Source organism: Amphiura filiformis, chromosome 1 (genome assembly GCF_039555335.1).
Source record: "Amphiura filiformis chromosome 1, Afil_fr2py, whole genome shotgun sequence".
NCBI classification, from domain to species: Eukaryota; Metazoa; Echinodermata; class Ophiuroidea; order Amphilepidida; family Amphiuridae; genus Amphiura; species Amphiura filiformis.
The window spans coordinates 78,718,645-78,746,498 of record NC_092628.1 but is presented as its reverse complement, the minus strand read 5'-3'; the positions used below and the strand labels follow the sequence as shown (position 1 = coordinate 78,746,498).

Genomic DNA, 27,854 nt, shown 5'->3' with positions numbered 1-27,854 from the left:
ATAGACTGAAATAAACTGATTGAGCTGAGGCAAATAAAATTGCGGCCACTCCAGTGCCGCTTTTATACGCGATGGTAGTTTTTAACTTAGATATTTGTGCTCAGTGCCATACTGATGAGGGAATGGAATGTTTCGCATCACTGAAAAATACTCAAGTGGGTCACACAATCCAAAGAGTAGACAGTGCAGTGGTTTTGTTTAACAATTGAATAATGTACATAAGAAATCCTAAAGCAATCCTATTTGGTTCAATAGCAGAGGAGCGCCTTTATATATTCATCACATCCACGTATGATAATGTACTACTGAAGTTTTGCATTTGCATACCGCAGCAGGTTAATCATCAACATCCGGGACCTCGAATTAGATCCCAGCTGCAGGCACCAAGCACACAAAATGGCGAGTGGTCGGGATGCGAGCGGAAATATCTTGGACAGAAAATCGCTTTAAAAGGTACCTAATTTGCTTCCTTTCTCTTGTACACTATAATGGCATAAAACTTACAAGTATTCTTCTTATAAATATGTAAATTTTATGAGCTATTTGTACGATTTGAGCCAACACGAGCGAAATTAATTTGGTCATTTTGTTTGTGGCGAGTTGTTTAAAAGTTTTATGTTACAGTCAGAAAGTTCATCTTATTACGACGTACTTCAACGAGTTGTCGGTGGTGATTTAGCTTCATAACTTTCTCAAAATCCATCGACATGCCTTTTAAAGTATATATAAATTACATATATATCGTGTATCATGATTAGGGATAGTTTTTGTGGCATTATTTGAGTCTTTTCTACCTTAAATTGTAAGATTTTTACTGGTGGTGGTTGTTGAATTAGGCCGGTCGCCACTGCTAAAAAGTTAGGTTGGCAAAAGGCTGTGTGCATAGTTATGTGTGTAGCTAGTTGTCAATGGGTGCTAGTGTACAGTGTACAGTCATGCATGTAGTTATCAGCAGGAATCAAGGCGGCCATTGTGCACTGGGTGGCCACCGCAAAATAATATCATGGTGGAGGACGGGATAATTTGTTTATTGAAAGTTTATATAGGCTATGACTGTAGCATTTTAGTGTTGACCTGGTGCACTAACAAATTTCAAAGAGTAATTTATAATAGTACCAAAAACTATTTGTGTTAGTATCAGAGGCACATAATATGCTAATGTTCAATTGATATTAAAATATGAAATTGGTTACTTTTTTTTCAAACCTGATTTTTTGGCATATTTTTAATGTTTTACTTGTCCCAACTTACACATTTTAAATTTGTTGTGTTTGTATTGGTCAACAGAGCAATTTTGACAGATTTTGTAGTCAGACATGTTAAACTATTAAATTATTTCAGCATTTTGAGTAAAGAATATAACAAAATTAAAATGTGATGGAAATTGTACATTGCTTTTTAATAATGAGGCATTTGGATAATAAATTGTTTTCGATTGCATGGATCAAATTCATATTTTGGATGCATTTCAAATTTACAAAAATGTTACCCGGTACATTAATGCAGTTTTAAAAATGCACCACAACATATATGTATGTATTACCGTACTGACGCGAGTATAGTCCCACCTTCGAGTAAAGTCCCACCCCCAAATTTTCGAAAAATTTCAGAAATTAAAAAAAAACTTTTTTGGTACGTTATTTATTTTTTCGGCTTTGAGTGTCTAGGACCTAGACCTAAATGCTAGGATCATTCATGGTTGAACTAAAAAAAAAAAAAAAAAAAATTTTCAAGATATTTTGTATTTTTAATATGAAAATTGATACTTGGTATTCATGTCATAATCTATTAATGATTTCAAAATGCATTCAAATTCAATGCATTTTGAAATCATTAATAGACTATGACATGAATACAAATTATCAATTTTCATATTAAAAATACAAAATATCTTGAAATTTTTTTTTTTTTTTTTTTTTTTTTTTAGGTCAACCATGAATGATCCTAGCATTTAGGTCTAGGTCTAGGACACTACTAAAACTCTAAAAATAAAAAAAATCATTTTTTTTTTTTTTTTTTTTTGAAATTGAGTATAGTCCCACCCCCAATTTTGAAAAATGTTCACCCAAAAACGGGGTGGGACTATACTCGCGTCAGTACGGTAATAAATTATTTATAACTTTCATATGTTGTTTTGTTAGTTAACATGCTCATCTTTTTAAAATTTATGTACAGATTTTGATTTATTTACTCTAGTAATTTTATTGCACGCAAATGGGTTATTCGATTGTTTCAGTTTTTATGGTGATGTGTTGTTGCTGTTGTTTATTGTTGTTTTTTTAACTGAAAAGTACAAAACATTTTCCAATTTGGTGAAAAGATGCATGCTGGCCAGAAACATGCTTATTGATTATTTCTAAAGGAGGAAACCCCACTAATTCTGTTTTCCGGATGCAGGTTGAAAAGTCTAATGTGGATTGCTTTTCTTTGTTTGCTTAAAACACAAACTTTCATGATCTTGAGTCTACCTTTTTATATAAATTCCCCCAAATCAATTTTTTTAAACATTCATAACTTTGGCAAGGAAGCATAATTTTTTTCCGTCATCCGGATTCCGGAAGATTTTCATGAATTGAAAATGATTTTTTTTTTGCAATACAGAATTGGCTAGCAGTTGTGATCTTTTTTGTCACATGCTTGGAAATTGGTTACTTGAAAATGAAGAGAAAAAAATATGGAATAATTTTAAAACTCAAGAAAACGATGTGTGTGGGGATGAGAACCTTACACAAAAAAATTCATACAGTCTAAACATATGTGATGTGTCATGTCAAAGGAGACACTTTTGGGCAGGTTATCAATTTTGAGGTTTTTGAATATCTTCAATAAAGAGATATTTTGCTCCACAACGCCATTTTCCCCAAATGAAATCGGACATTCCTAAGTGAAGATATTGAGTTCGTAAGTTATGGTATTATAAAATTGGAAATTGAGATATCGGCCTTTAAAAATGTTATTGACAATGTTGAGAGTAGGAATTACCTTGAAAAAATGTCTCAAAAATACAAGATGCCAGTTATATACCGGTCTGAAACTGTCAGACAATATTTTAAACATTAATAACATCACAAATTCGCAACAAACCCAAATTGTGAAAAAGTCACCCCCCGGGCAGATATTTGGCTATTTCTCCATTTACAATCCTGCCCAAAAGTGTCTCCTTTTGACATGACACGTCAAATATCAAATATATCTTAGAAATGTGTAAAAAAATAATGCAGATCTAGTGTATAAATGTGCGCATACTGGAATTGGAAACAGATATGTTTTTTTAGTTGGCCATGTGATTTTCTGCTCCAGATCACATAGTTTATCTTATCCTTGCATCTTAGATATTGTTGGGTTGGGTGTGGACAACCTGGACAAGTAACACCCTCTACCAATCTGATTGATTGATTTATTGATTGAGTGGATTCATTTTTTGTTGTTATTTCACTAATCTTCCTCAATCAGTTGCAAAGAGGAAAAAATATTATTGATCAACAGATTTTACAGTTGTTAAACTGTAAAAGTGCTCTAAAAAAGAAAAAGTGTGCACCCTACAGGAATTGTAAATATTATCTTATTCGTGTCTACAGCATAAATGGTTAACAATAAATGGTGTATCATTGTTTTCCTTGCCATTCGCATATTTTTTACTTGGTATTTTTCAAACTATTTTGTGCATGTATCTTGAACCCTCCTTGAGGCCATATTCCTCCCCACCCCACCAACCCGGACACCAACCAATGTTGACAGGCCCAATAACACAGCTGATAATATGGCTCCAATCATCATAACATTGTACTGGGGGATAGGGGGTTGATTTTAATGCATAATAATAAAGTGTCCTAAGACTTTTTTCCGGGATTGTCGGAGGTCCAAACGATTTCCTTCTTGCTTTGCATTTTTGTTAATGCCATTTCTAAACTGGTGCATTGATTTCAATAAAATTTAATCACAACTCAGAGGAAATCCTGCTATTGTAATTTGTCACAGCAATAACACATTTTTAAAATACAGTTCATAGTTTTAGGGCATTGTCATATATATATATTATATTATTAATTTTTTTAAACTTCTACATGTCAATAATATATTATTCAAATATATTAAAGTTTAAACTATCTTTCACACAAATTACAGTCAAGGAATATTAGGGAATGGTCAGAATTCGCTTAAAGGTCAACATATACGGACATGTTTGACAATTTCATGTTAAGGGGCTGTGCAATAATTATGAACCCTGGGGAAGGGTAAACTTGGGGGGGGGCATTTTTTTGTGAGCCGAAAGGGGGGGGCAAGCAATTTGTGGCAAGTCGAGAGGGGTGTGGGGCAAGCAATTTTTGGCACACATTCATGGGGTGCCTGTTAAATAAAATGCTCTAAAAAGGCTTAGGAAAACAGTACGGAAACGCTTAAATATATGCAAATGTATCAGACCATTTAAGGTTTGTAAATTGGGATCCCCAAAAATTGGCATGCGCAAGGGGGGGCAAAGAATTTGGGGCAGGCCGAGAGGGGGGCAAGCGATTTTTGGCGGGCAGAGGAGGGAAAGTGATATGTGGCGAGCGGTTTGGAAATTTTACCCCCCCCCCCCGGGCTCATAATTATTGCACAGCCCCTAAGCTGTCACAAGCTCAGTGAAATGACAAGAAATTATACAAAACCATACACTCCAATGGGGGGGGGTACAGTCAGTAGCTGATGATAAAAGTTTATTATCTTGAGTACTAGATAGCAGAGTAGGCCAGAGTAATGGAAGAGAACATCTGAACATGGCCCTTTTCCAACTTCATTATTTCCGAAGTTTAAGTATATAAAACTATACATTTTTGGAATGGTAACAAGTCGACGAAGCCTATGCCAATGTCAGATTTAAACAAAAATGTGTGGTTTTTGGAATTTTAAAATATTTTTTTGGAAATTTGCCTTGTTTTTCAAAATATTGAAAAAACATGTGAAAATTTTTGTTGCTCTATGCAGCAAAAAATTGCACATAATGGTGTATATTTTTGGTTAAAACAAATATTTTGAAAAAGTTACAACACTTTCCCAGGACTTTGATGTACAAAAGTTTACATTTTGCTTGCATATTTTTGAGTTATCTTACAGCGTGCAATGTTGTCAAAAGTGAACACTGAGAAATAAACATTTTAGTAAAAAAAATGTCAAAATTATGCACCAAACATTCTCATATGGTAAGACTTTCACGCTTGTGAAAACTGTACATGGTACTTTGACCTAAAGTTTTGCTTAAATAACTTGAGAATGGTACAAACTATACTTTTTCTGAATCAATATGTCTAGAAGAATACTTTGGTATAGTTTTTAAAAAGATTGAAGCAATTTTAACCCCTGTATGACCCCCCCCCAAAAAAAACACCAACCTACCTTTCCGATAAGTATATTTAGGGACATCTCTAAAATGCATAAAAGTGAAAAAAAAATCTGTTGCAATTAGTGCTGAGTGATACCACAAATTTGTTTAGATTGACTGGACTGATACATAGCTGTATTTTGTGTATAAATATAAGGCCTCCAGTATTTTTTTTCTTCTCAAAATACCATAAAAAATACCAAGTCAGGAATTAAAAAAAATTGCATTTCGCATTTGTTTTCAAACCACTTGTGAGCTTTGAAACGAACCTTTTTTTTTTTTGCATAACCAATCCCTAAATGTCGTTTGACTTGTAATGTCCATAAGTTGACAGTGTTACTATAACATTAACATTTTGTGACGAAAAATGGCATCGATAGGACTAATGATAACAAAGTTAAGACAGAAAAATTTTACTTTTTTTCTTCCCGATTTTGCTTAGACAATCCTAGAAAAATGTGGGGAAAAATGTGTTGGGACCCTTGCTGCATCATGCTTATTGTTTTCCTCACCATTCTCATTCACTTCATGTTTTTCAAACAATGTTCTGCATGTATCTTGAATCCTCCTCACCCCCACCATTCAACCAATGTTGCCAGTCCCAACAACATGGCTGATGATATGATTCCAATCAACATTGTACTGGAGGAGGGTCAATTTCAATGCATGGTACTGATGGTAGTAATGTGTCCCAAAACCTTTTTCCAGGATTTTAGGTTCTATATATACAACAGAACAGACCTATATTGTGGACCCATTGTTTCTTTTGGTTGATTTTTTGTTGCTGGACCAAGAGCTGTATGCATATGCATTCTTGTATTGAGTGTAAAATAAAATATTGTTTGTATTGTTTGCATTTGGTCGTGTGTCTTGAGCTCGCCACCAAAAAAAGGTGGCGACGTTACATTTTGCCAAAGTTGACTCAAAACAAATGATAATATCTCTGTCAAGCAAGAAGGTATTGTCATGCTTGTGGTCTCATTTTATTGCTAAATAAAATGCACTTTCAACCCTGTAAAAAGAAATACTTGAACCTTTTAATACTGACACTGTGCTTCATAGAATTCAGAATGGGCAGGGTGGCGGTGGTGGGGGATGTGGTGGTGGGGGATGTGGTACACACAAACTCTATGGGATTGGTATTTTTAGTGCGTAATCTGCTTCTGTAAATGCTGTAAATTGGATTTGGACTCTATTTAGCATCTAAAACACTCATGGCCTTACAGATAAACAAGTCTACTAATTGTTTTTAATATTTTAAGATTGGTTTAGTCTAGCAAATACAAACTTTTCCATACAAAACTACCCGTTGTCATATTAAACACTGTAGTAAGTAATGCAGATGTCTTCAAAATCTAAAAATTACTGTAAAATCTTAATTACTTATCCTATCATAGTCAAAGTATAGATTTTCTGAAGGGAAATTTGACGAGGAATCTAAATATGGACATATTTTTTTTCTGTATGGGTTAGGGGAAAATGTTTAGGTTCAAAATATGTTGAATTGTAAAAAAATCTAACATACTTTGGGACACACAATATTCCTAGATTACCAAACAGCTGTGATTTTGGTTTCTTCCAAAATCAGTTGGCTCTCCATATCCTCTAACCAAATGAATGTTGTTTACTTCCAGTTTATTACTGTACGTTGGTAATAAGCAATGCATTGAGTGACCCATTTTTTATCAAAATCTTTTTTATTCCACCCTGTATAAATTGCAGGTCACCCTGTATAATGAGTTGCAATGTATATATTTGAATTGCTTATGCCTTCAGCTTTCCAAAAATGTATACTTTTGCTAGTTTGGGGTTGATGATTGTCGAGATAATCTAATTAGAAACCCGGTTGGTGTAAAAATTCATAATATTTGTCATGTAACGCTAAGGGTGGCGAGTTCAGGACACACGGCCATTTATCTTATTTTTGTTTCTTTCTACTTATAGTCTTAAAATAATAAGTAATAACACAAGAAAGTATAATTTCAAATTTCATTGTAAATAATCATCCTTTTTTATCCACCCCCAGATTGGCGAACCCAAGTGGGACTGCGACCTGATTGCAATATTATTTTCATCAGTGCACATCCATTTCTCAACGGCTATAAAACAATTGCTCAGCTAACATAGTAAGTAAAAAATGGTAGTTTTAGCTCATGAGCTTTTTAAATTTTTATATTACTTTTAAGAGGGGACAAATAAATGGGAACGGAACACATATGCGTATGAAAACACACCCATATACATGTACAAAGTAAAGTACAGACAGTAATACACACTTAAAGTACCACTGACTCTTTGACCGTGGAGCCACAGCAGCTAAAGGGAGTATCCCATTATGCTTTGCGGTACCATTATAGAACTGATTGTGCCATAGAAAATGTACACAAAATCCCACACTTCAACTTTTAATTACTCTCTTAAATCAGGGAAGCTTAGACTTTTGTTTCAAAAAATATCACCCATAGAGTATTGTGAATCTATCAATAGCTCTCAATATCTAAGCGGCTCTTGTTTATATTTTGTATACATTGCTATGGAACAAGCAGATATACTGCAATGCATGATGGGATACTCCTTTCAGCTGCTGTGCAGTGGAGCTGGAATATCATACACCCTCAACTGCATACATTGATTACATTGCTATTTATGCCATTTGTGATCTATCAACACAGTCAAAATGATCAAAGTGACTTTCCTCAGAAAGTCACACACACAAACTCTCAGATTGCATGTAGTTTACCCTGAGTAGGATTTAAACAGACAAGAGGCAGACACCTTCCACCAAAACATTATTTGGACTTTGAGCAACTATGAGCCTATATTACTGATACAGGTGGCTGTAAAAACACATATTATTGTAACACCAATCTATTGTAATGCTTTTGTGGGAAGGTGTTTTTGCTTCTGTCTCTTTCATCAAAAAAAAAACCCTGGTTTAGAGTCATATAATGCTTGTAGAAGGAATTGTTCTGTATGATTATAATACAAGAGGAGATCTGTTTGGACTGCAAGAGAGTATACACAAATCCTCAGGATAATCAAATTTGGTATGTTTTTTGTTTTGTAGCAGAGATTGTGACTCTACTGATGATAGTCTCAGCAGAGAAGACATTGATTTGATCCAAAAGATAAATTGGTGAGTGAATAACAGATATTGACGATCTGTAATTAGTAATAAGCAATGGATGAAAAGGGACATAAATGCAGAGCAAAACTTTATTTTAAAGACAAGGCAAATTTGTGTTTTTTTTCAACTCTTCCATCATAATTAGACATGGCCTTCTTAACCCTAACCCTACGTGTCCCCTGTGGTTTTTTTGCTATCGGAAACAAAAAAGGAGAGAAGGTGAAGAAAGAAGTCACTTGGTACCCCTGGGATTCGAACCCGGGACCCCTTGCATGACATGCACACGATCACCGACATGTAGCTACCGAGGTTAGGCTGCCCCGGGCAGTAATTCCCTGGGTATATATGACTTAGGCTGATTGCGTCATCAAGTCACATGGAATGCATGCACGCAGAGTGGTTTTAATAGTGAGCTTTAATGAAACTTAGTTGGGTTAGGGTTAAGGAGGCCTAAATCTAGGAAAAACATGTCAATTAACCCTAACCCTACCCGTGGTTCTTTTGCTATCGGAAGGGAAAGAAGAAACGAAAAAGGAGAGAAGGTGAAGAAAGAAGTCACTTGGTACCCCTCAGATTCGAACCCGGGACCCCTCGTATGCCACACACACGATCACCGACATGTAGCTACTGAGGTTAGGCTGCTCCGGGCAGCAATTCCCTGGGTATATATGACTTAGGCTGATTGCGTCATAAGTCGAAACGTTTTAATATCATTTAAATGTCAGGTTATATAAAGGTCATGAAAACTTGTTTAAAACACTTAATATGAAAAATCACATTTTGAAAATGTTGTTAAAATGTTATTGCAAAACATTTTTGGCAAACATTTTGTCAATACCTAATAGCATTATAGAATGTTTTGCATTAAGTTTTGAAAAATGTTTTATGAATGATATTAAAACGTTTTATACCCTTTATATAACTGGACATTTAAATGTCTTCTCTAAAACGTTTTCTATAAAATGTTTTGTGTTTGCTGGGTGGTTCATTTGACCAGATATGACTAAAATTTGCTCAATTTCCACCAAGACTACAAGGGCAACAAATCAAAAGATAACCAAACAAGCCACTGTTTTTCTTGAAATCAAAAGATATCCCCATTAAAGGTAGTGGTTACATGTAAATATGTAATAGCTTTAAAATATAATATAATATTATTGCATAGATCAAGAAATATGTTGCTCTATCGCTTTTCTTTTTCAGATTCTGTTGGCTTGGTTCTGACATGCTGTAGAGAGACTTTGTTTGGAAACCTATGTGATTGCACCACTGGTAATAATTGTATTTTGATCATTTAACTTTGTATTTGGGTTTTTTACTCAACTTGAACATCAATGAATCACTTAACACACTCAATGAGGGGTTGAACTTGATGTATGCATGTAAGGCTGTTAAAAAAGAAAGAAAATAATAGCGCAGTGATTTATAGTGCGCTACACACAGGCACAATGCCTAGGCGTTGATCCACAAGCCTCGGCACACTTTACTTTAATTATGCAGTAATAAATGTTCAAAAGTGTCAAAATAGGGAGGTGTAAAAAATGAAGCCCTGCAAAACTACGACCTACAAATATAAGAAATTGGCTCTAATTAGCATTCCAGTATTGAGAATTTTAACAAATGGAAAATCTTTATTTGTCACAAATATTACAAATTTAGGCTGGTATTTCCCTTGCATATATAATGAATTACAAACTTTTCTGCATTTTTTTTTCAAATTTTTGGGTCAGTTGCGAAGGGTAACACGTAACAACACATTTGTTTTGCCTTAAATAGCAAAATTAGCTAGGCACTAAACTTTGGTTATATTACATAATGTATATGAAAATGTGCATGTTAGAGTCATGAAAAAACATCAAGGTAGTTGAAATTCAAAGATCAAAGATATGCTTATTGTGCAAGCATTGGGTGAGATAATTACAACATATTGTAGGGTAGTAATTAAGCTTTGCACTTCAGGGCTGCATAGTGGAATGATAGTAAAATGTTTTGTACTCAATGTTTTAAGCTTTCTTTCACTATCACAGGAGCTATAAATTTTAACCTGTCCTAGGGCCTGAATAAGTAAAGTAAAGAGCCTGAGAATAAAAAATATATCACATGCTAAGCAGGTCATTATTTTGATTGATTACATCACAAAAAAGAATTGTTAATAACACATTTATTTTTTTTCACTCCATTACAGGTAAAAACAAAAATGGCATCGTACCAAGCAGGTCTAGCAGCTTCAGAAGCATCTGCAGCAACAGCAGCAGAGCCATATCGACCGTCTCCATCAAGCTCTGCCAAGGCATCTAACCCATCCAGTACTCTATCCTTTGCTGCATCAGCCTCAAGGGATAAAGGTCCTCATGATTACCAACATTCCTATCCATCACCATCATCTGCTCTTCAGAGCTCAAAGCTTCCTCCTGGACTAGCAGAATGCCCAGAAAAAGAGATTGACACATTCATTGGTTGCCCTATTGTGGTACTTCTTCAGCATAAAGATTTTTGCGCAGTTAAACTTCAGGCTATTGAGGAAGGAACGCATGCCATCAAGTGCCGCAACTGTCCGTTTCAGACCAGCGAGCCAATGGTCATGCTGAATCATCTTGCAAAACTTCACAAACGTTTCACGGACACCCAATACTTATGTCAACTGAATAACACGTTCATGGGGCAGAAACCAGTTTGCTTTGGGGTTACCGGATATGATGAACTTCCAGATGGACTCTCAGATTTCTTAGACGGTGTCTATCGCTGGGACAAGCGGACGCAGAGTTCAGTAATAGTCTTCCCTTGTAGACTATGTCCTACTTGTTACTTGACCAAATCCGATCTCAAAACGCATTACCTGAGTCATCAACAAGCCTTGCTATCCGTCAACAAATCCGATGGTCACCAGGCGATGTATGTGTGTCGCATCTGCCGTCAAGAGTTCCAGGATTTCATCAGCTACTATGACCACCACATGTGGATGAGATTATCAGATGAAGTGCTACCACCTAAGAAACCAGAGTTTGCTCAGAAGGCACTGAATTCACCTAGCCAGGTTTCCACAGGAGATGGTAATAAGGAGGCATATCCAAGACAAGTTGCAAAACAGCCTAGGCTTCTTGAGCCAAATGCATCAATGAGTGCTGTGGGAGGGATGAGTTACAACCCTCAAAGTCAATACAATAGGGCAAGTACCAGCAGCACAAATGAACAGACGAATGCATTGAATCTGTCAGTCGGCCAACATCAGATGAGTATCGTGGACAGAGCTTTGACATACCCGTGTATCAAACTGTAGCCGACAAGCAGCTCGAGCAAGGCATTGTACATCTATGCTGTCCGTTCTGTCAAGCTGTTTACAAGTACAGACACTGGTTAGCAATGCATCTACAGAATATCCATGGCGTCAATGATAAAAGAGCTCTGTCAGAGGCATTGTCCACAAGCTATGCTAAAAGTGCTGCTAACTACTATGTTGCTAAAACAAGTGCCCCTGTTGTGCCTGCAAAAGTAGAAAGTGTATCATCTGTTGGACAGGAGAGTAAGAAAGATGAAGTGGTAGTCATTAGTAGTGAGAAAAAAGAAGATCTGCCTATGCCAAGACCAGATAACAAGATGCTAGAAGCGCTAAAGCTTATGCCTAAAATAACTCCTTCGTTAGAGCAACCGCCAGTTCAATATGCGCATTCCAGAAAGAGACAGTTTGATATCCCAGGGAGGAAGACTTTGATGCCACAAGATGAAGATGAAGGGATAGGAGAGATGGAATCAGATGAACACTTGAAGCCACTGGTCCTCAATATGCCTTTGTCTTTACAAGCTACAAATCTGAACACACCTTTCATGTACCAGCGCTCTGTTGTTTATAGTTCAGGAAAAGGACGAAAAGACAAGTACCCGAAATCACCAGCTAGAGGTAGGCCACCCAAGAAAGGTCCAGAATCACCAGGTAAATTAGCAGCATTGTGTGAAGAGCTTGCTAAAAGAGTTGAATCACGACAAGGAAAAGAGTCACCAGATGACAAAGAAGGTACATCTGAAGCTTCTGTAACTTGCGATATCTGTAACAAGACTTTCAAGCACAAAAATCAATTGTGGGGGCACAAGAAAACGCACAGTAAGATTTACACATGCAGATCTGGAAAAGATGGCAGGGGAACTAAGACTAAATCTACCAGGCTTGGACGAAGACAGAACATGCCCAACTTCCGTGATATTGCCAATGGCAAAGTGCCACCTTTGTCAGAAAAGATGTCTGTTGCCATTCCAGAAAAGAAAAAACCTAGGAATACCCTTGGAAGTACAAAGGGAACAAAACAAAAACACCACCTTAGGGAACCTAGTGCTGCCAGCGCAGGTGTGGCTGTTAAAGAAGGTAATGAAGCAGATAAGAAGGACAAGCGGCTCAAGAAAAAGAAAAAGAAAATGGCAAAGAGGAAAAGGAAAGCTCTTGCCAAAATTATCACTGCTTACAAAGAAAATCCACAGAGGAAGAAGAAGATATTCCTGAAAGAAGGAAATAATGCTTTTTATCCGAGAAGATTTTTCTACCGATACTGTCTTCTGCAGAGACAAGAAAGAAATAGGAGAATGCTAGCTCATCTACGTCAAGCTGTTCTGCTAGAAATTGATGCAGATACTAAAAAGAATGTTTATGAGTGCCTCAAATGTCACCGCTATCACCGTTTCCAGAGTCGCTGCTTGCAGCATTACCAAGATCAACATTTGTCACGCAAGAAACAAAGCCAAAAACTTGATGCGACTGTTCCGAGCAAGAAAGGAAAAGAAGTTCCTGACACCACCAAGAAAGTGACTTCTAGAGTTATTGATACTAAGGAAGATAAGAAGAAAGGCTGTCATTATTGCAACACTCCGGTTACAAATGCTCTGTTCATGAAGCTAAAACGGAAGCTACTCAACGATTTGAAGTCAAAACTGATGAGAATGGTGAAACTTCTTCAGCTGTCTTGTTTGTCACAAAATATTTGCATTCCAGAGTGCTGTATTACGTCATCTTAACACACATCAGGTGAACCAGACCAGAGATGTGCCGTGTCCAAGCTGCAGCTTCATCGCCAAGTCTCCGTTGAGTCTTGCTGCACATAGTAGAGTCCATAAGAAGAGTCCCAATAAGGATAGTAGTGACTTGAACAGGACAGCAATGCAACAACAAAGACCACAGGTTGATTCTAGTAAGCCAAAGAAAGTCTACAACTGTGATCAATGCAAGTCGGCATTCTACAACTTTAATGCTCTGCGCCTTCATAAAACCATGCACAAGGATTATTTCCCGTACAGATGTAGCCAATGTCCAGCCTGCTTCAAGAAAGCTGAAGACATGTATGACCACATCCAACAGATGCATCCAACCAAGAATCAGTTTAAATGCAACAAGTGTACCTATTCTTCAAGTAGCTATACCACCTTGCTGAAGCATGAGAGAGGTCATGATAGAGAGGAGAACAAAATGAAGGCTTTAAGGAGTCCATTGTGGAAGAAAGATGTTGCCATGCCACCACCTGATACCGCCCCAGGTTCTTCAGGGATGAATGCAGGGGCTTTGGATTTACGAATGACTTCATCTAAAGATCGTCCATCCCCAGAAAAAGACGAGAATAGTGAGACCAATGTGAAGATCAGTGATAAGCAAAGTGAAATTGATGATAAGGTTGGTCCGGGAAAAGGAACTGTAAATATAGAGATGGTTAAAGGTGATGAGAAGAAGATAGAGAATGGAGAAAAGAAGAAGGAGAAAGTAAAAGTTCCAACAGAAGCTGAAATTATTGAATCCCTGAGTGTGAAGTTTAACAAAGTAGAAGTTGCCAGTGGCTCTGACGAAGGTTGGTTCTTCTGTACAGAATGTAGTTTTACAACCAATGTGCAGGATAGTTATCTGCGACACTTCAAAATGCATGAACGAGCTGAAATGCTTACCTGTGATGAGTGTCAGTTTCCAGTATTAGATCAGCAAGGGCTGGAGGAACACATGCTTAAAGCTCACAATAAGAACGTTAGTAAATTGTCTTGTGATATGTGCCAGTATGTCACCTCGGTTCCAGAAAGAATGGTGCGTCATAAGCGACTCCACAAGAAGATGACTCTCCAGTGTGATCATTGTGGTTATCGTACTCCAGAGAAACGCTTTATGATTCGTCACATATTGACCGTCCATGAACAGCAGCGACCCTTCAATTGTGAGAAGTGTAACTACGCAACAGCTTACAAGCATCATTTGAAGCGTCATTATCGACTCCACAAGCAGCAGATCTTGCAGTGTCCAAAATGTGTCCATTGTACCCTGGATGAGAAACTGATGCTCCATCACATACAATCACACAAGACCAACACCACCAACGTCAAGTGCGATGTTTGCAACCGTGAATTTGTCAACAGCAAGTCTCTTGCAATTCACAAGAGTAGGGATCATGGTAAACAGAGTTTGAGTGTGGAAGATGCCATCAACCACATGACACCTGGAAGACAGTATAGATGTGAGATATCATCAGTAAAAACCCACCAAGAAACTCCTCTGCAGCTCCACACCGTGTCTGCACAAGAAGGTGTACCAGAAGTATATAAATGTAAGCAATGTCCTTATAAGACTACTCATCAAAGTAGCATCACTCTCCATATGATGCAAGAACACATAGAAGAATCAGATATCCAAATGAAGATCAAGGATCTGAGAGATGTCAAGCAGTGTGCTCAGTGTGGCTTCTGTACAACCAAAGATCAGCTCGATGCCCACATGCGTTCTCATCTTGAAAAAGACGTCTATACATGTGATGAATGTAACTTCAAGACATCACATTTTTATGCTTTGAGTCGTCATACTTGTATACAAGAAGCAGGTGGGTCTTCGGAAGTCATGGACAAGCAAGAAAAGATCAAAAGTAGGAATAAAGAAAGTGGGCCAGAAGCAAACAAGCAAGATGAAATTCAAGAAGTGGACAACCAAGAAGGAAAACATGGCGATTCGGAAATGACAAAATTAGACGAAGTTCAAGAATTGGATCAACAGGGTACAAGTCAGGGTAGCCAATCAACGGAAGAAGATGATGATGATTTGAAAAAGAGCAAAGCAGATGAGGTACAAGAAACAGACGAGCAAGGAATGATCCAAGAGATTGTTGAGGATGGAAATATTCAAGGTGAGCAACAAGAGCAAGCTATAGATTTGAATAAAGATACTCCACCAGTAGACCAAATGCTTCAGATCAAAACTGAACCAGGAAGTATACCAACAGAAGTTACAAAGGCTCCTGAAGTCATCCAGCCATCTACAAAAGTCAAACAGAGTCAAGAAAACAACAATGAGACACCAGAGCCAGTTCTACAGCAGCAGCCTGGTGCCATATGCCAGCTCTGCCAAAAGACTTATGAGACAGAAAATCATTTGAAAAACCATGTCAAAATAGATCACACTCATCTCGTGGTGAATGCACAGAATCCATTTGTGTGCGTGTTGTGTCCATATTCAAGCTGTAGTGAAAAAGAAGCAAGACGTCATCTTGGTCTGCATAACTATGAGCAGGAGTTCAAGTGTGAGTTTTGTGTGTTCTCCACTGCAACAGCATCTTCCATTGCCACTCATCGTAAAGTACATCGTAACAATAAGCGCCACTCCACATTGACAAGCAAGCGCAAAAATGCATGTCTTCGTGTCCCAGCAACGCTGATTGGTAATTATGCCAGCGGTATTTTGATTGATGTAGGTGGAGTTCAAAAGCGTCGGTATCCATGCAAGTTTTGCGGTGATGTGTTTCAGGTTGCTGAAGAATGGCAGCATCATGAGAGAAGACATCTTATGGTTTGGAATATGGAACATGCTGCAGAAGCTTCCAAATGAATTGGTTTTGTTCATCAAGTTTACAAACATGACTGTGGGTCTGAATAGTGCCTAAAAGAAAGAAGTGCTGAGAACTGTTGGGAGTATTCATCCGAGTGACCTACATTATGCAAAGCTGTCTTCTCTTTAACCTACAATTCATGTGCCTTTTATCTGTGCCTGTTTTTATGAAACTCTTAAATTCTTCCAGATACTCTTAAATTCTTCCAGACGAACTGTAAATATTCACTATGTGCCTCAAAATGTTTTCCATGGAAACTGTTCTGAACTGATGATTATAAGCATTAAACCTGTCACCACTTCACAGAGAAAGAGCATTTAAGTTCAATTGAGCCTTATTACAGCATGCAGGTGGGAGTCTTCCAGGCGAAGTACAAGTTGTAGGCTATATTTTATCATGGATGGAACATGAATGTGTAGTTTGAACTTTGAATTTAAGGTTAATACATGGCTTACGGGTTTCTCTACTGGAAGTCAGTTCCGAAAATTCCTTTCCACAAGGTAATTGGCATATTGCATAACAATAGATACAGCTTGGGGGTTGATCCATCTCCTTTGTTATGCAATACACATAATTTGCATTGTGGGAAGGAATTTCGGTACAAATGAACTTGGCCTCGCAACATGAATATATGTACAGTATTTGTAATCACGCCAGTTGTATTGTATGCAATTGAAGCTCCAGTATATAAATGGGCATTTAATATTTTTGCTTATAATTTGTTTTTATTATTTATGTATGAAATTAAAACCATTAGCTATGTTCATTAATTTAATTTTGTTTAAAAATGTAATGCACTGCAATTTTGCAAACCAAATTGATATATTAAGGTGCAATGTAGTAAATGAAATATTGTGATATTGTAAATGACTTGATGTATAATTTTTCAAGTTTGTTATTGATTGCACTGGATGGTACTCCTCATGGAAAAAATGTGCCAACATGGGGAGGAAGCAAAATTGATGGTACTCTTTGCAATTGGTTTGGACTCAGAGCCATTATTTATTAGCAAAAGCCCAAACCTGATCATTTCAGATTTTTGTATTACATGTATATATTAACATTCCTGTACCGACGCCATATTCTTCTTCATACACTAACTCTATTAAATTGTAGCATTATTTATAAAACATGGAATGGTCCAACAAAATCGCTAGATATATAGCAATATAATAAGTAATATTAGGCTACTTATTTAATGCACCAATGTTGGTCATTTTCAATTGAATTCTTGTTCAAATCTGGCAAAATTACTGACTGAACAAGAGGTAATTTGCATACATTGCACAGTAGATATTCTAAACTCCGGGGTGTACTGTGATCTTGGATATGTAACATGAACATGTCTGTATTGCATAACACAGAATTGCATGATTTTAAGTATTTGCTAATCATTCCAGCATAAAAGTTACATAATGGATCAGCAAGTAGTAATGTATCCTATAGTAGTATAGTATGTTCATAGACACATTTTGTTTTTGTTTTAAATTTTAGGAGGGGGTTATTGGTACAAACTATGCAGGATAAGGAAATCAATCCAGTGACAGTGCCAGGAATTTTTTGAATTTATTTGAAAATTTTGGGTTTTTACTGCTACTGTACCCCTCCCCCCTAATTGATCATATTATGGAGGTCATGCATTGTTTACTTCTAGAGGTGCATTGGAACATTTGTTGAATAGAAGCTCACACATTAATCATGGACATAAATATAGTTCCATTTGATCCAGTGTTAGTTTGCAATGTGATTAGCCATAGGGTGAACCTGTCATTTACACCAGGCTAACCTCTCTGTATCTTTAGAAGTGTGAATCATGCTTGACCATGACCAATTTAAACATTCCTAGGACATTCCTTGCATGTTTTCCTGTAAATGTAAAATAAATTACATGTAAAAAGGTGATTTTCACCGATCAACTTGCAGCAGTTATTTATGGTATAGTACCATAACTTTTGTATTGTTTTTGTAGATACCAAGTAATATATTTCATTTCCATATAGCATTATTTGTTCATGTTAATTATTATCATCATGAGATAACGCTGGCATGTGTAAGTGTTTTTGTTATAGATATCAATAGGTGTTTCTAGACTAAAGCTGATGTAAATATATTAATACAATGTCTGTCTTTGTGTGTGTAACATTTGTAAAGCAATTAATTTAGTTATAATGACTGGTGCTAACATACATTGTACACTTTACCAGTGGTGGATGATATAAATGTAGAGAGATAGAAATTGTGGAATTTCAGGTTTTGTACTTAATTATGGAATTTCAGGTTTTGGTATAAAATTGGATGGTTTGAGCATGATAAATGGATTTATCGGTCGAGCAAAAGTTTTTATATCATGCGAGATGAAGTCGAGCACAATACTTGAAAACTCTAGCCAGACTTATAAATTCATGTATCATGAGAAAAATCCTTGCAAATTTTATTATTATCATGTTTTCAGAATAAATAGCCTTCAGAAATATGCAAATGCGGGCTACTGTCCGAGTGAATTAATCTGATAGATAGGTTATGTACAAAGGTATATGATGCAAGATTGATAAAAACATGAAATTGAAAGATTTTATGAAAACATAATAATGTACTTATTGTACACATTGCGTAAAATTTTGCAGCTCATGTAAATTTGGCTTTTATACAATGTGGCTACGTAAAGGCCCATTCAGTGATTTGCTCATCCGGAAGATAAAAAAAATCATCAAAATTCAGATTTTGGTACACTTGTCATTGTCATAGATGTGCTAACATAGCCTGCTAGCGGCTCAGCTGAAAGCCTTGTATTTAAGACAAAATAAAGCATTTACATGTAATCTGTAATTTATATACTGTCACTCAGTATATAAACTAGCTACATGTATTTGAATGGGGCTTCAACTTCGTCAATACTGCCGTTTTCTTTGTTTTTTGCCAAACTTTTCATTTCAAAAATACCAAATGACAATTTGAATGACATATCCTTCACTTTTAAGAAATTTATAAAACAATTTTATTTTTTACATTTGGGCTGGGCTCACTGAACGGGTCTTTAATTTTCAATTTCCATACTATATTAGCATCAAAATATTCCAAAGAGATCATATCCTATTGGAACTTCCATTGCAAATGTTTGGAAAGAGTAATAGTTGGAATAAAACCTGCACTTCCATGAAAGTAATCATTTTTGTTGTTGTAAATATCTGTACTGTACTAGCTTAATGATTCAACAAATTGGACTGTAACTTAATGTACTTGTTACACTGAGAATCAGTGTAGTGCCTTACTTCCATTGCCTACATACATGTATATTTTTTGTTGAGTTTGTTACTTACAAATTATTATCTCAACAAGCAACAAGCCAGTGTATAAAGTACAGTAATACTGTTATGTGTAATAGCAGTAGCTTGGATTTCGACATTTTTTTGGAAAACTAACAAACAAAAAGCACTTTTGAAAGAATACCTGATTAGCCCAAGTAATTTAAAAATATTTTGCCACAATCTGAATTTGTAGAAATATTTGAGCAGTTCATGCAACCTGCCTTTTTCTAGTTTTAAGTTATTTTTACAAATAATTGGACACCAAATCAACAGTTGTAGTTTGTTATTAATGCATATCCATATCATAATATGATGGGTAATTTTTGCATATCCATATCATAATATGATGGGTAATTTTTGCATATCCATATCATAATATGATGGGTAATTTTTGCATATCCATATCATAATATGATGGGTAATTTTTGTGAGCAGAATTATTTGCCTTAATGCAATATGTTGTTCCTTACATGATATGCAATTGTTTCAAGACAATTGAAAACTATGCAAATAATGTACATTCTTGTGAAAGAAAAAATATGCAAATAATGTACATTGGTATGAAATAAGTTTTGATACTTACAAAGTTATATTAGCCTTAAAAGCATTCAGTCTATGCAGAACCACTATGCAACAATAACCACCGTAATTTAACAGAGATGTATTAAGAGATTTTCATTACTCTGTTGTTTTATAATACTAAATACCACTGTTTAAAGTGACACTGGCTATGCATTTTCTATATATGAAAACCTTTTAGGCTAAAAAAATTGTTATGTCTCAAAACCCACGCGCATGTTTGCTTTTCTTAGCGCGTCCATATCAGCTGAAACAGCAAATTAATGTTTTATTTCCTTTTTTTTAAATAGTTTTTTGCTGTAAAATCATGAAATTCTGTGACAAATTTGGAAGAAAAGTTACTGTATTTGATTCGATACTGGCTTTGTTTAGGTATAGAACAATCTGTGCGAGATACCCTAACAGGAGTTTGCACAGTAATCTATAGATGCAGATTGATATATGTACTTCAATTGTGTAAATCAACCACAGTTTTATGCAGTATACTTTTGAACACTCAAAAATGACATCTTAATTCAAAATTAAGTTTCAAAAAAATCTTTAAAAAAAACCTCATTCCGCATTCTTTTTTGAAACCACTATGGAATTTGAGACATATCATTATTTTTTTTAGCCTTATTTATTGTTCAAATTTGTGCCCCAATTCAAAACCAGGGGAGAAAATGAAATGTAATTTCTCAATTTCCTACACCAGACAAAGACCATAATGATACCCAAACTAAGTTTGTTTTCCATTAAAAGTTCAAAATAGTTCAAGTATATAGTTTTATGTACAACAATACTGTATTTCTTTGGATGCAAGTTTTCATATTTTGGGCCTGTAACATTGTCAGAAAAGTTCAGTTCATTTTAGGTAGACCCTTTGCATAAATCCGCCATCTTGTCAGTGCAAAGAGGCGCTCTGGACAAATGGAATAGTGGATTTTTGTTGAGCACTCTTTTCTGCCACACAATATACAATTCACTAGAATACTTGACCAATTTAAGCATATATTTATAAGGGTGTAAATGTAACTCATTCATTCACATGAATCCAAATGCCATTTTCAGACAATCCCCATATCCAATGTCTTTATTATTTATGAACTTTCTTTATCACGTTTTGTTGGGTCACAAATGTTTCAATTAACAAAATAGGTTTGTCAGTTGTTGTATTATCATTTTAAAAAGAAGCAATTTTCATATGCAAAGAAAAGTAATTTCAATGTAAGTAAAATTTCAGAAAACTAATTGTGGTGGAAAAGTTTGACAGGCGACTCATTCACTTAATTTTATGTTTTTCACTTCAATTTTAATAATAATCTGACATTGTCTGAAGCATTCATGTTTATATTTGTATTTTCTCATGAATTGGTTATTTATAGCACTTGTTGTACACTGTTAATAATAATGAAATAAAAAAAGTCTTCCATAGTTCAAGATAATATCATTGCAAAGTCATTGTGTTTTATTAGCGTTACTTGATAAAGGCTTATGGGATTTGCTCATTCGGAAAATCATACAAATCGTCCAAATTCTGTTTTCGGCACTTTTGTTAGTATAGTAACATAGATGTGCTAACATAGCCTGCTAGTAGTTAAGCCCAAAGCTGCATCGTACAGAAAAAATGGGACACATTACATTAACATAAAATTGTAATATCTCTACTGAAGGGTTCGGTAACCCACCTTTGCACAGTATTTTTGCTGAACCATGAAATGGTATCACTGAGCCTATAATAGTGCATGTTACTAAGTTATTAAATGGCCATATCTCTAAATGCCACGAAGGTATGACCCTCCCTCTCGAGTGGTGTCAAATGAAAGAGAACAAAATAAAGAAAATGATAACAAATAATTTCCCCCATCGGGGGTAATACTCCTCATAAGACTTGGGTCAGTAGCTGAAACCACATGGTTCATCTATGGTGAGACCTGAGAGCACATCTTACACACCAAATTGCATTCTGAATATGAGGAATGTCCTGATATCAAATAATTGATTTTTGAAATTCGTAATATAATATTAATTTTATGGCAAATTATTAAAAAATTGACATTTAGGTCTTTGAAGTAAACATAAATCTTAGTGGATATAGCTGGGAGGAAAAACTGCCCATGAAAATGTTGACCTTTTGGATTGAAGATATACAGTTTTTGTGTCTTCAATACAAAAGGCCAACATTTTCATGATGGTTAGCTTTTTATTTCAGTTACATACACTTAAAGGTGGGTAACCTGATTGACAACCTCATCCCCTCACTTTACCCCATCAAAATGCTGATTTTGGTATCAGGTGAAAGCTCATATTTTTCTCATTAACGTGCCGAAATTGGGCATTCCAAATTGGTATATTCCCGGAGAAATCATCAAAAAACTGTCGAATTAGTCTCAAATATGGTATACCATATTTGAGACTAATTCGACAGTTTTTTGATCATATCTTTGGAAATACACTGATTTGGAACTCCTAATTTCAATATGTTCATGAGAAAAATAGGATCTCTCATTTGATATCAATTTATTACATGATCATTAATAAAAACACTGTAGACTACCAAATCACGCTGTATAAAATGTCAGTAATTCAATAAGGAATTAGTCACATTTACAAGGAACATTTACATGTTCTTTATGCATGAATGTGACATTTTATGTTATAGGCAAGTTTTAAAGAATTCGATTTTCCAAATATATCAGGTCACCTTCCTTTAAGTACACAGCATTAGATTTATAAAGTCCACCTGGTTTACTTTGAAGACTTTTAAAAATGTTGACATTTTAATTTCTAATAATTTGCTATAAAATTAGTATTATATCATACATTTTCAACAAGGGACAATTCATCTGGAGTTTGTATAAATAATGTTACAAATTGACAGTGCTGTTTTGATCCTGCATTTGCTCCTCGAATTAAAGGAATTTCAACAAGTCATCCAATAATATGAAGAATCTTTTCCTGCATGTCCCATTTAGTGTAGACTGGACCCAAATAGATAACTAACAAATAACACAATTCAGAAACGTTTACATTTCCTTGAAAATAGTTTTATTACATAGTAGCAAGGACTAAGTAACCAATCTATTATCTGTTCCAACTCCAGTGACACCTCATGCATATTTTCCTCAGTAGGATTAGGCCTAAAGTAGCACTGAGTTGCTATATTGATTAAATATATAGTAGAATCCTAATACCTATATGAATGCATTCAAAGGTCCAGGGAAATTAACAAGGTGTCACTGGAGCTGGAATAGATAACAGTAAGGTTGCACGACTTCAGCTTATTTAGGAAATAGAACCAAATTAGTTTGATCTTTCATCGATGATTGGTTGATCCTTATTATTTATGAAATCAATAGAGGCCGTCAGCCTTTCGCCATCTTGTGGGTACAAATGATCTGCGTGTTCATGAATCGGACGCTACGCGCAGGGCGCAGCTTGCCACGCAACTGTTATCACGGGTTGATGCGGCGATTTTGTTGTTCACGCATGCAGATCGAACGACCATCGCAGCGTGTACCCACAAGATGGCGGCATATGACGTCACGCTGACGGCCTCTATTAATTGACTATTGTGCTAACATAATGAATCTTTGCATGTAATGATATTGACCAATACAAATTTACCAATAATTCTGGCAAATTAGTTGATAGTTTAACAAATATAGAAGCAGCAGTGATGGTTGATCCAAAGATCAAACAAATTTGGTTCTAATGCCTTAGTAGTTGATTAGTTACCACCAAATAGTCATGACTATGATGACTAATATGCGTGCAAAATCTTGTGGTATAAGTGCCCAAAACACAAATAAACAAATTAAAATATGAACTTAAGAACTGATAGAGTAAACAACACATTTTTAATACACAAACACAACAAAAACGCTTAAATTCTGCTCACAATAGACCAAGAAACATTTACATGGACGCAAAACATTTTGAATTGTAAATCTAGCTGCATTTTATGCGAATAATTCCCATATTTGTGTTCTTTAAGGAGACAATACCACAAGGTCATAGTCGAAAGCCGTGACTACAGCCAATAGTCGCAACTATGGCTATAGTCAAATTAGTCATGCAACCCTACAGTCCAGTACAGTAGTTACCTTTTTATACAAGGCACACATTTAGAGCTAGCATATGTAGGTAAGTAGTGGAAGATACAGACAATTGCATCCATGCATTCATTCACTTGAATTTTTACCCCAAAGTAGTTCAAAGTATTGGTTTTAATGTGCATCTATCCCCACTGAATAAAAAAGTGGATACCATGACATCACAAAATGTGACATTGCCAGTATTAGGCCTAAAAAAAATTTGTTTGATTGGCGTAACCCGACCAACCCTAAAAATAAGCCTGACCCTAGACTTTTTTTCTAATTTTTTTGCAAAAAATGAATAAAAAAATCAAAAAAAGATTCAAATTTTTTAAAAAAAGAAGAAAAATCTTGATTTTCAGCTTAAAATATGTGTAAAAAAATTGCCCTGTATCCGTGGTTTATTATCTGCCAGTTCAGTTGTCTCTGTCAGTGATCCACTAAATGCTGATATATTAGTGTAGAGTCCATTTGGCCTCCTCGAGACAGTGACGTCAGCAATTTGTCGGAGTTAATTTGATGGCGCATGTAAACATACATACCAGTCAATGTGCAGAATTTAATACTACATGGAGCACTCACTCAAGGAAACCAAATGGATTATAATGGGAGTTTCCAGAAGGCTGATACAAAAACTACATCAAAGGGGTTTCATCGATGCACCCAATTCCTTTTAATAGATCAAAGTCATTCAACATTTTACCCAAAAATCACACAGCCTACTTAACTGTGAGTGTAATGGGTTCCATACACTGCCAAATACAGGATGCATGTATTCACAAATTGTTAATTTTACAACAAAAAAATAATAATAACTTGACGTAACAATGATGTGATAATATCCTATTTAAGTAAGCTTGTTACAAATGCTGTAGTAATCAACCCTAGAAAGTATAAAAAGTAGATATATTTCAAAATAGTTTCGTATAAAGATAAAGCATAACCATAATGTAAACTTGTGCTTGGATATCTAAATGAGAAATTGTGTGCAAATAAAGTATATATTGTAAGTATATACTAATCAAGAACCAAAAATTGTGGTGGTGGTTACCACTTTTAAACAAAATGACATTTTTCGTAAATGAGAATAATATGGGAAATGCTAAAATCTCGGTCTTGATGAGGAAAAATAAGGGATGAGCTGCTGATCTGGTCGCACAAAGTTAAGAGTATAATAATTACTACACAGAAAAACAGTGGCATGATCGACAGGAATTATATAAATAAACATGATTTACCAGGTTTGCCATCGCAAATAATACAGGAGACAAGTAGAACTAGATGGACCGCGGTTCTCGGATGTCAAGCGGTTTTTACGCAAAGCGTCGACCGTGATGCCTCCACCAAAGGGAGTGATGTGGAATTCACAAGTTGATACTGAATTTGACCTTAGATGACACCTGGATGACCCCAAAACAACCTTTCAATGACTCCTGGGTGACCCCAAAATGACCACCCAAAATTTGGCTCTAAATGTTGACTGTACCCACCAAGTTTCATGCCCATATAGTAATTATACTAATTTGACCTCAGATGACCCCTGGTGACCCCAAAATGACTTCCAAAAATTAGGCTCTAAATGTTAACTGTACCCACCAACTTTCATGCCCATACAATAGTTTTTACTAATTTGACCTCAGATGACCCCTGGTGACCCCAAAATGACATTCCAAAAATTGGTTCTAAATGTTGACTGTACCCACCAAGTTTCATGCCCATACGACAGTTTTTACTCATTTGACCTCAGATGACCCCTGGATGACCTCAGATGACCCCAAAATGACCTTCCAAAAATTTGGCTCTGAATATTGACTGTACCCACCAAATGTCATGCCCATACGACAGTTTTTACTAATTTGACCTCAGATGACCCCTGGGTGACCCTGGATGACCCCAAAATGACCTTCAAAAAATTAGGCTCTGAATGTTGACTGTACCCTCCAAGTTCCATGCCCATACAACAGTTCTTACTAATTTGACCTCAGATGACCCCTGGGTGACCCCAGATGACCCCAAAATGACCTTTCAAAAATTTGGCTCTAAATGTTGACTGTACCTACCAAGTTTCATGGCCATATGACTATTTTTGCTAATTTGACCTCAGATGACCCCTGCATGACCTCAGGAGACCTTGACCCACTAACCAATATAAACTTGTTCTGTCTGGGGTCAAGATGCACCCACCCACCAAGTTTGAGGAACGTCGACCCCCAGTCTCCGAGAAAAGAGGTAAATAAGGAAAATTGGCCCTCTGACCTCAAATGACCTTTTACCTCAGTATATGACCTTGAACCTCACCCCAAAAAAAGTAGCCAGAGTTTTTGACCATGACCCACCTATCCTGAAAATCTGAAGTCAATCCGCCCATCCATGCCCGAGATATCGCATCCGGACGGAAGGACGGAAGCTCGGAAGCACGGACATTGCAAAAACAGTATGCCTCGCGGTGGAGGCATAAAAGTGATCCCTCCTGGGAATTGAACCCAGGACCTCAGGTTTACGATACCTGTACCTTAACCACTCAGCTAAGTATAAGTATAAGTACTTAAAAGTATAATTACTAAAAACATTTGACAGGCCCATTAATCACACATTAATACTTTTCTTTAAGCATCCTTTTAATCCTGTAAAAATGAAATTTTTGGCTCGAGACTTGATGATGTACTATCAAATATTTTGATAATGTATAGGTTGGATACAATGACTTCCATGCTACATCACCCTGGGTGTTTTATTCAACAACCTAAATAATGGTATCATTATCAAGAAAGACATTTCTTAAAAGTTCAGAAGAATGTAATATTTCCTTAATTGTATCCAAAGCCACCACACACCTTTACCCCAATACATGCCCCCTTTTACAATTATAGTATTCATAATTATATTTTATGAAATTATAGCATAATAAGAAATAACTTAATGCATGCAACAACAAAATTTATATATAAATTCATCCAAATTCTAGTTTCTTTTAAATAAATGATTTGGTCAAATTAAAGTTTCGATATATCAATCAATATTTAAGCAGCTGACTTCTAACACCTATTGCATCAAGAAATTGAACAGACGACACACACTGCAAGCGTCTGGTAAAACATTTTACAAGAATCAGTTTCAAATCATGCAGATTTATTCCAAAACATCCCTGCAATGGTGATGTCTTTCCAAATATTTAGTCCTGCTTTGTACAGCAAAATGTATGTGTTTAATTTCTTGATGAGCTTTCAAACTCAACTCCTATGGTGGTATTATAAAAAGCACCATTCTGTACTTATGTATTTATACAACAGTAACTTTCCATACACATATACAGCTCCAAGTCTACAACATTTGTGTAATATATCATCTTATTCTATTAAAAAGCTGTTAGTAACACAAATTCTGTTATAACAAATTTCTATTGTTTTTGGTCAATTTGCGTGCTCAGCATGATTTGTTTCTAATAACACTGCTTACCCCCTCTCAACTTTCATTTGCATACATTTTATACCTGTAGCAGATATTTAGATTGATTGTTTGGCTCAAGGATTACATGATCTTTGATTATGCATATGATTGTAGTTAAGCACACAATTTTCC

The 27,854-nt window shown here is 35.8% G+C and overlaps 1 protein-coding gene and 1 long non-coding RNA gene across 2 annotated transcripts; both read left to right on the top strand.

Annotated features, from left to right (window-relative positions):
* The first annotated feature begins 248 nt into the window (after positions 1-248).
* On the top strand, positions 249-9,760 carry LOC140167097 (uncharacterized). Its single transcript, XR_011860961.1, has 4 exons — positions 249-453; positions 7,386-7,485; positions 8,427-8,495; positions 9,690-9,760. It is a non-coding gene; the product is annotated as an uncharacterized lncRNA (long non-coding RNA).
* Positions 9,761-11,846: 2,086 nt separating this feature from the next.
* LOC140154044 (uncharacterized) lies at positions 11,847-16,584 on the top strand. The gene is given in 2 exon segments (XM_072176675.1): positions 11,847-13,478; positions 13,480-16,584. Coding segments are annotated over 2 exon segments (4,467 nt in total). The 3' UTR covers positions 16,315-16,584.
* The last annotated feature ends 11,270 nt before the right edge of the window (positions 16,585-27,854 follow it).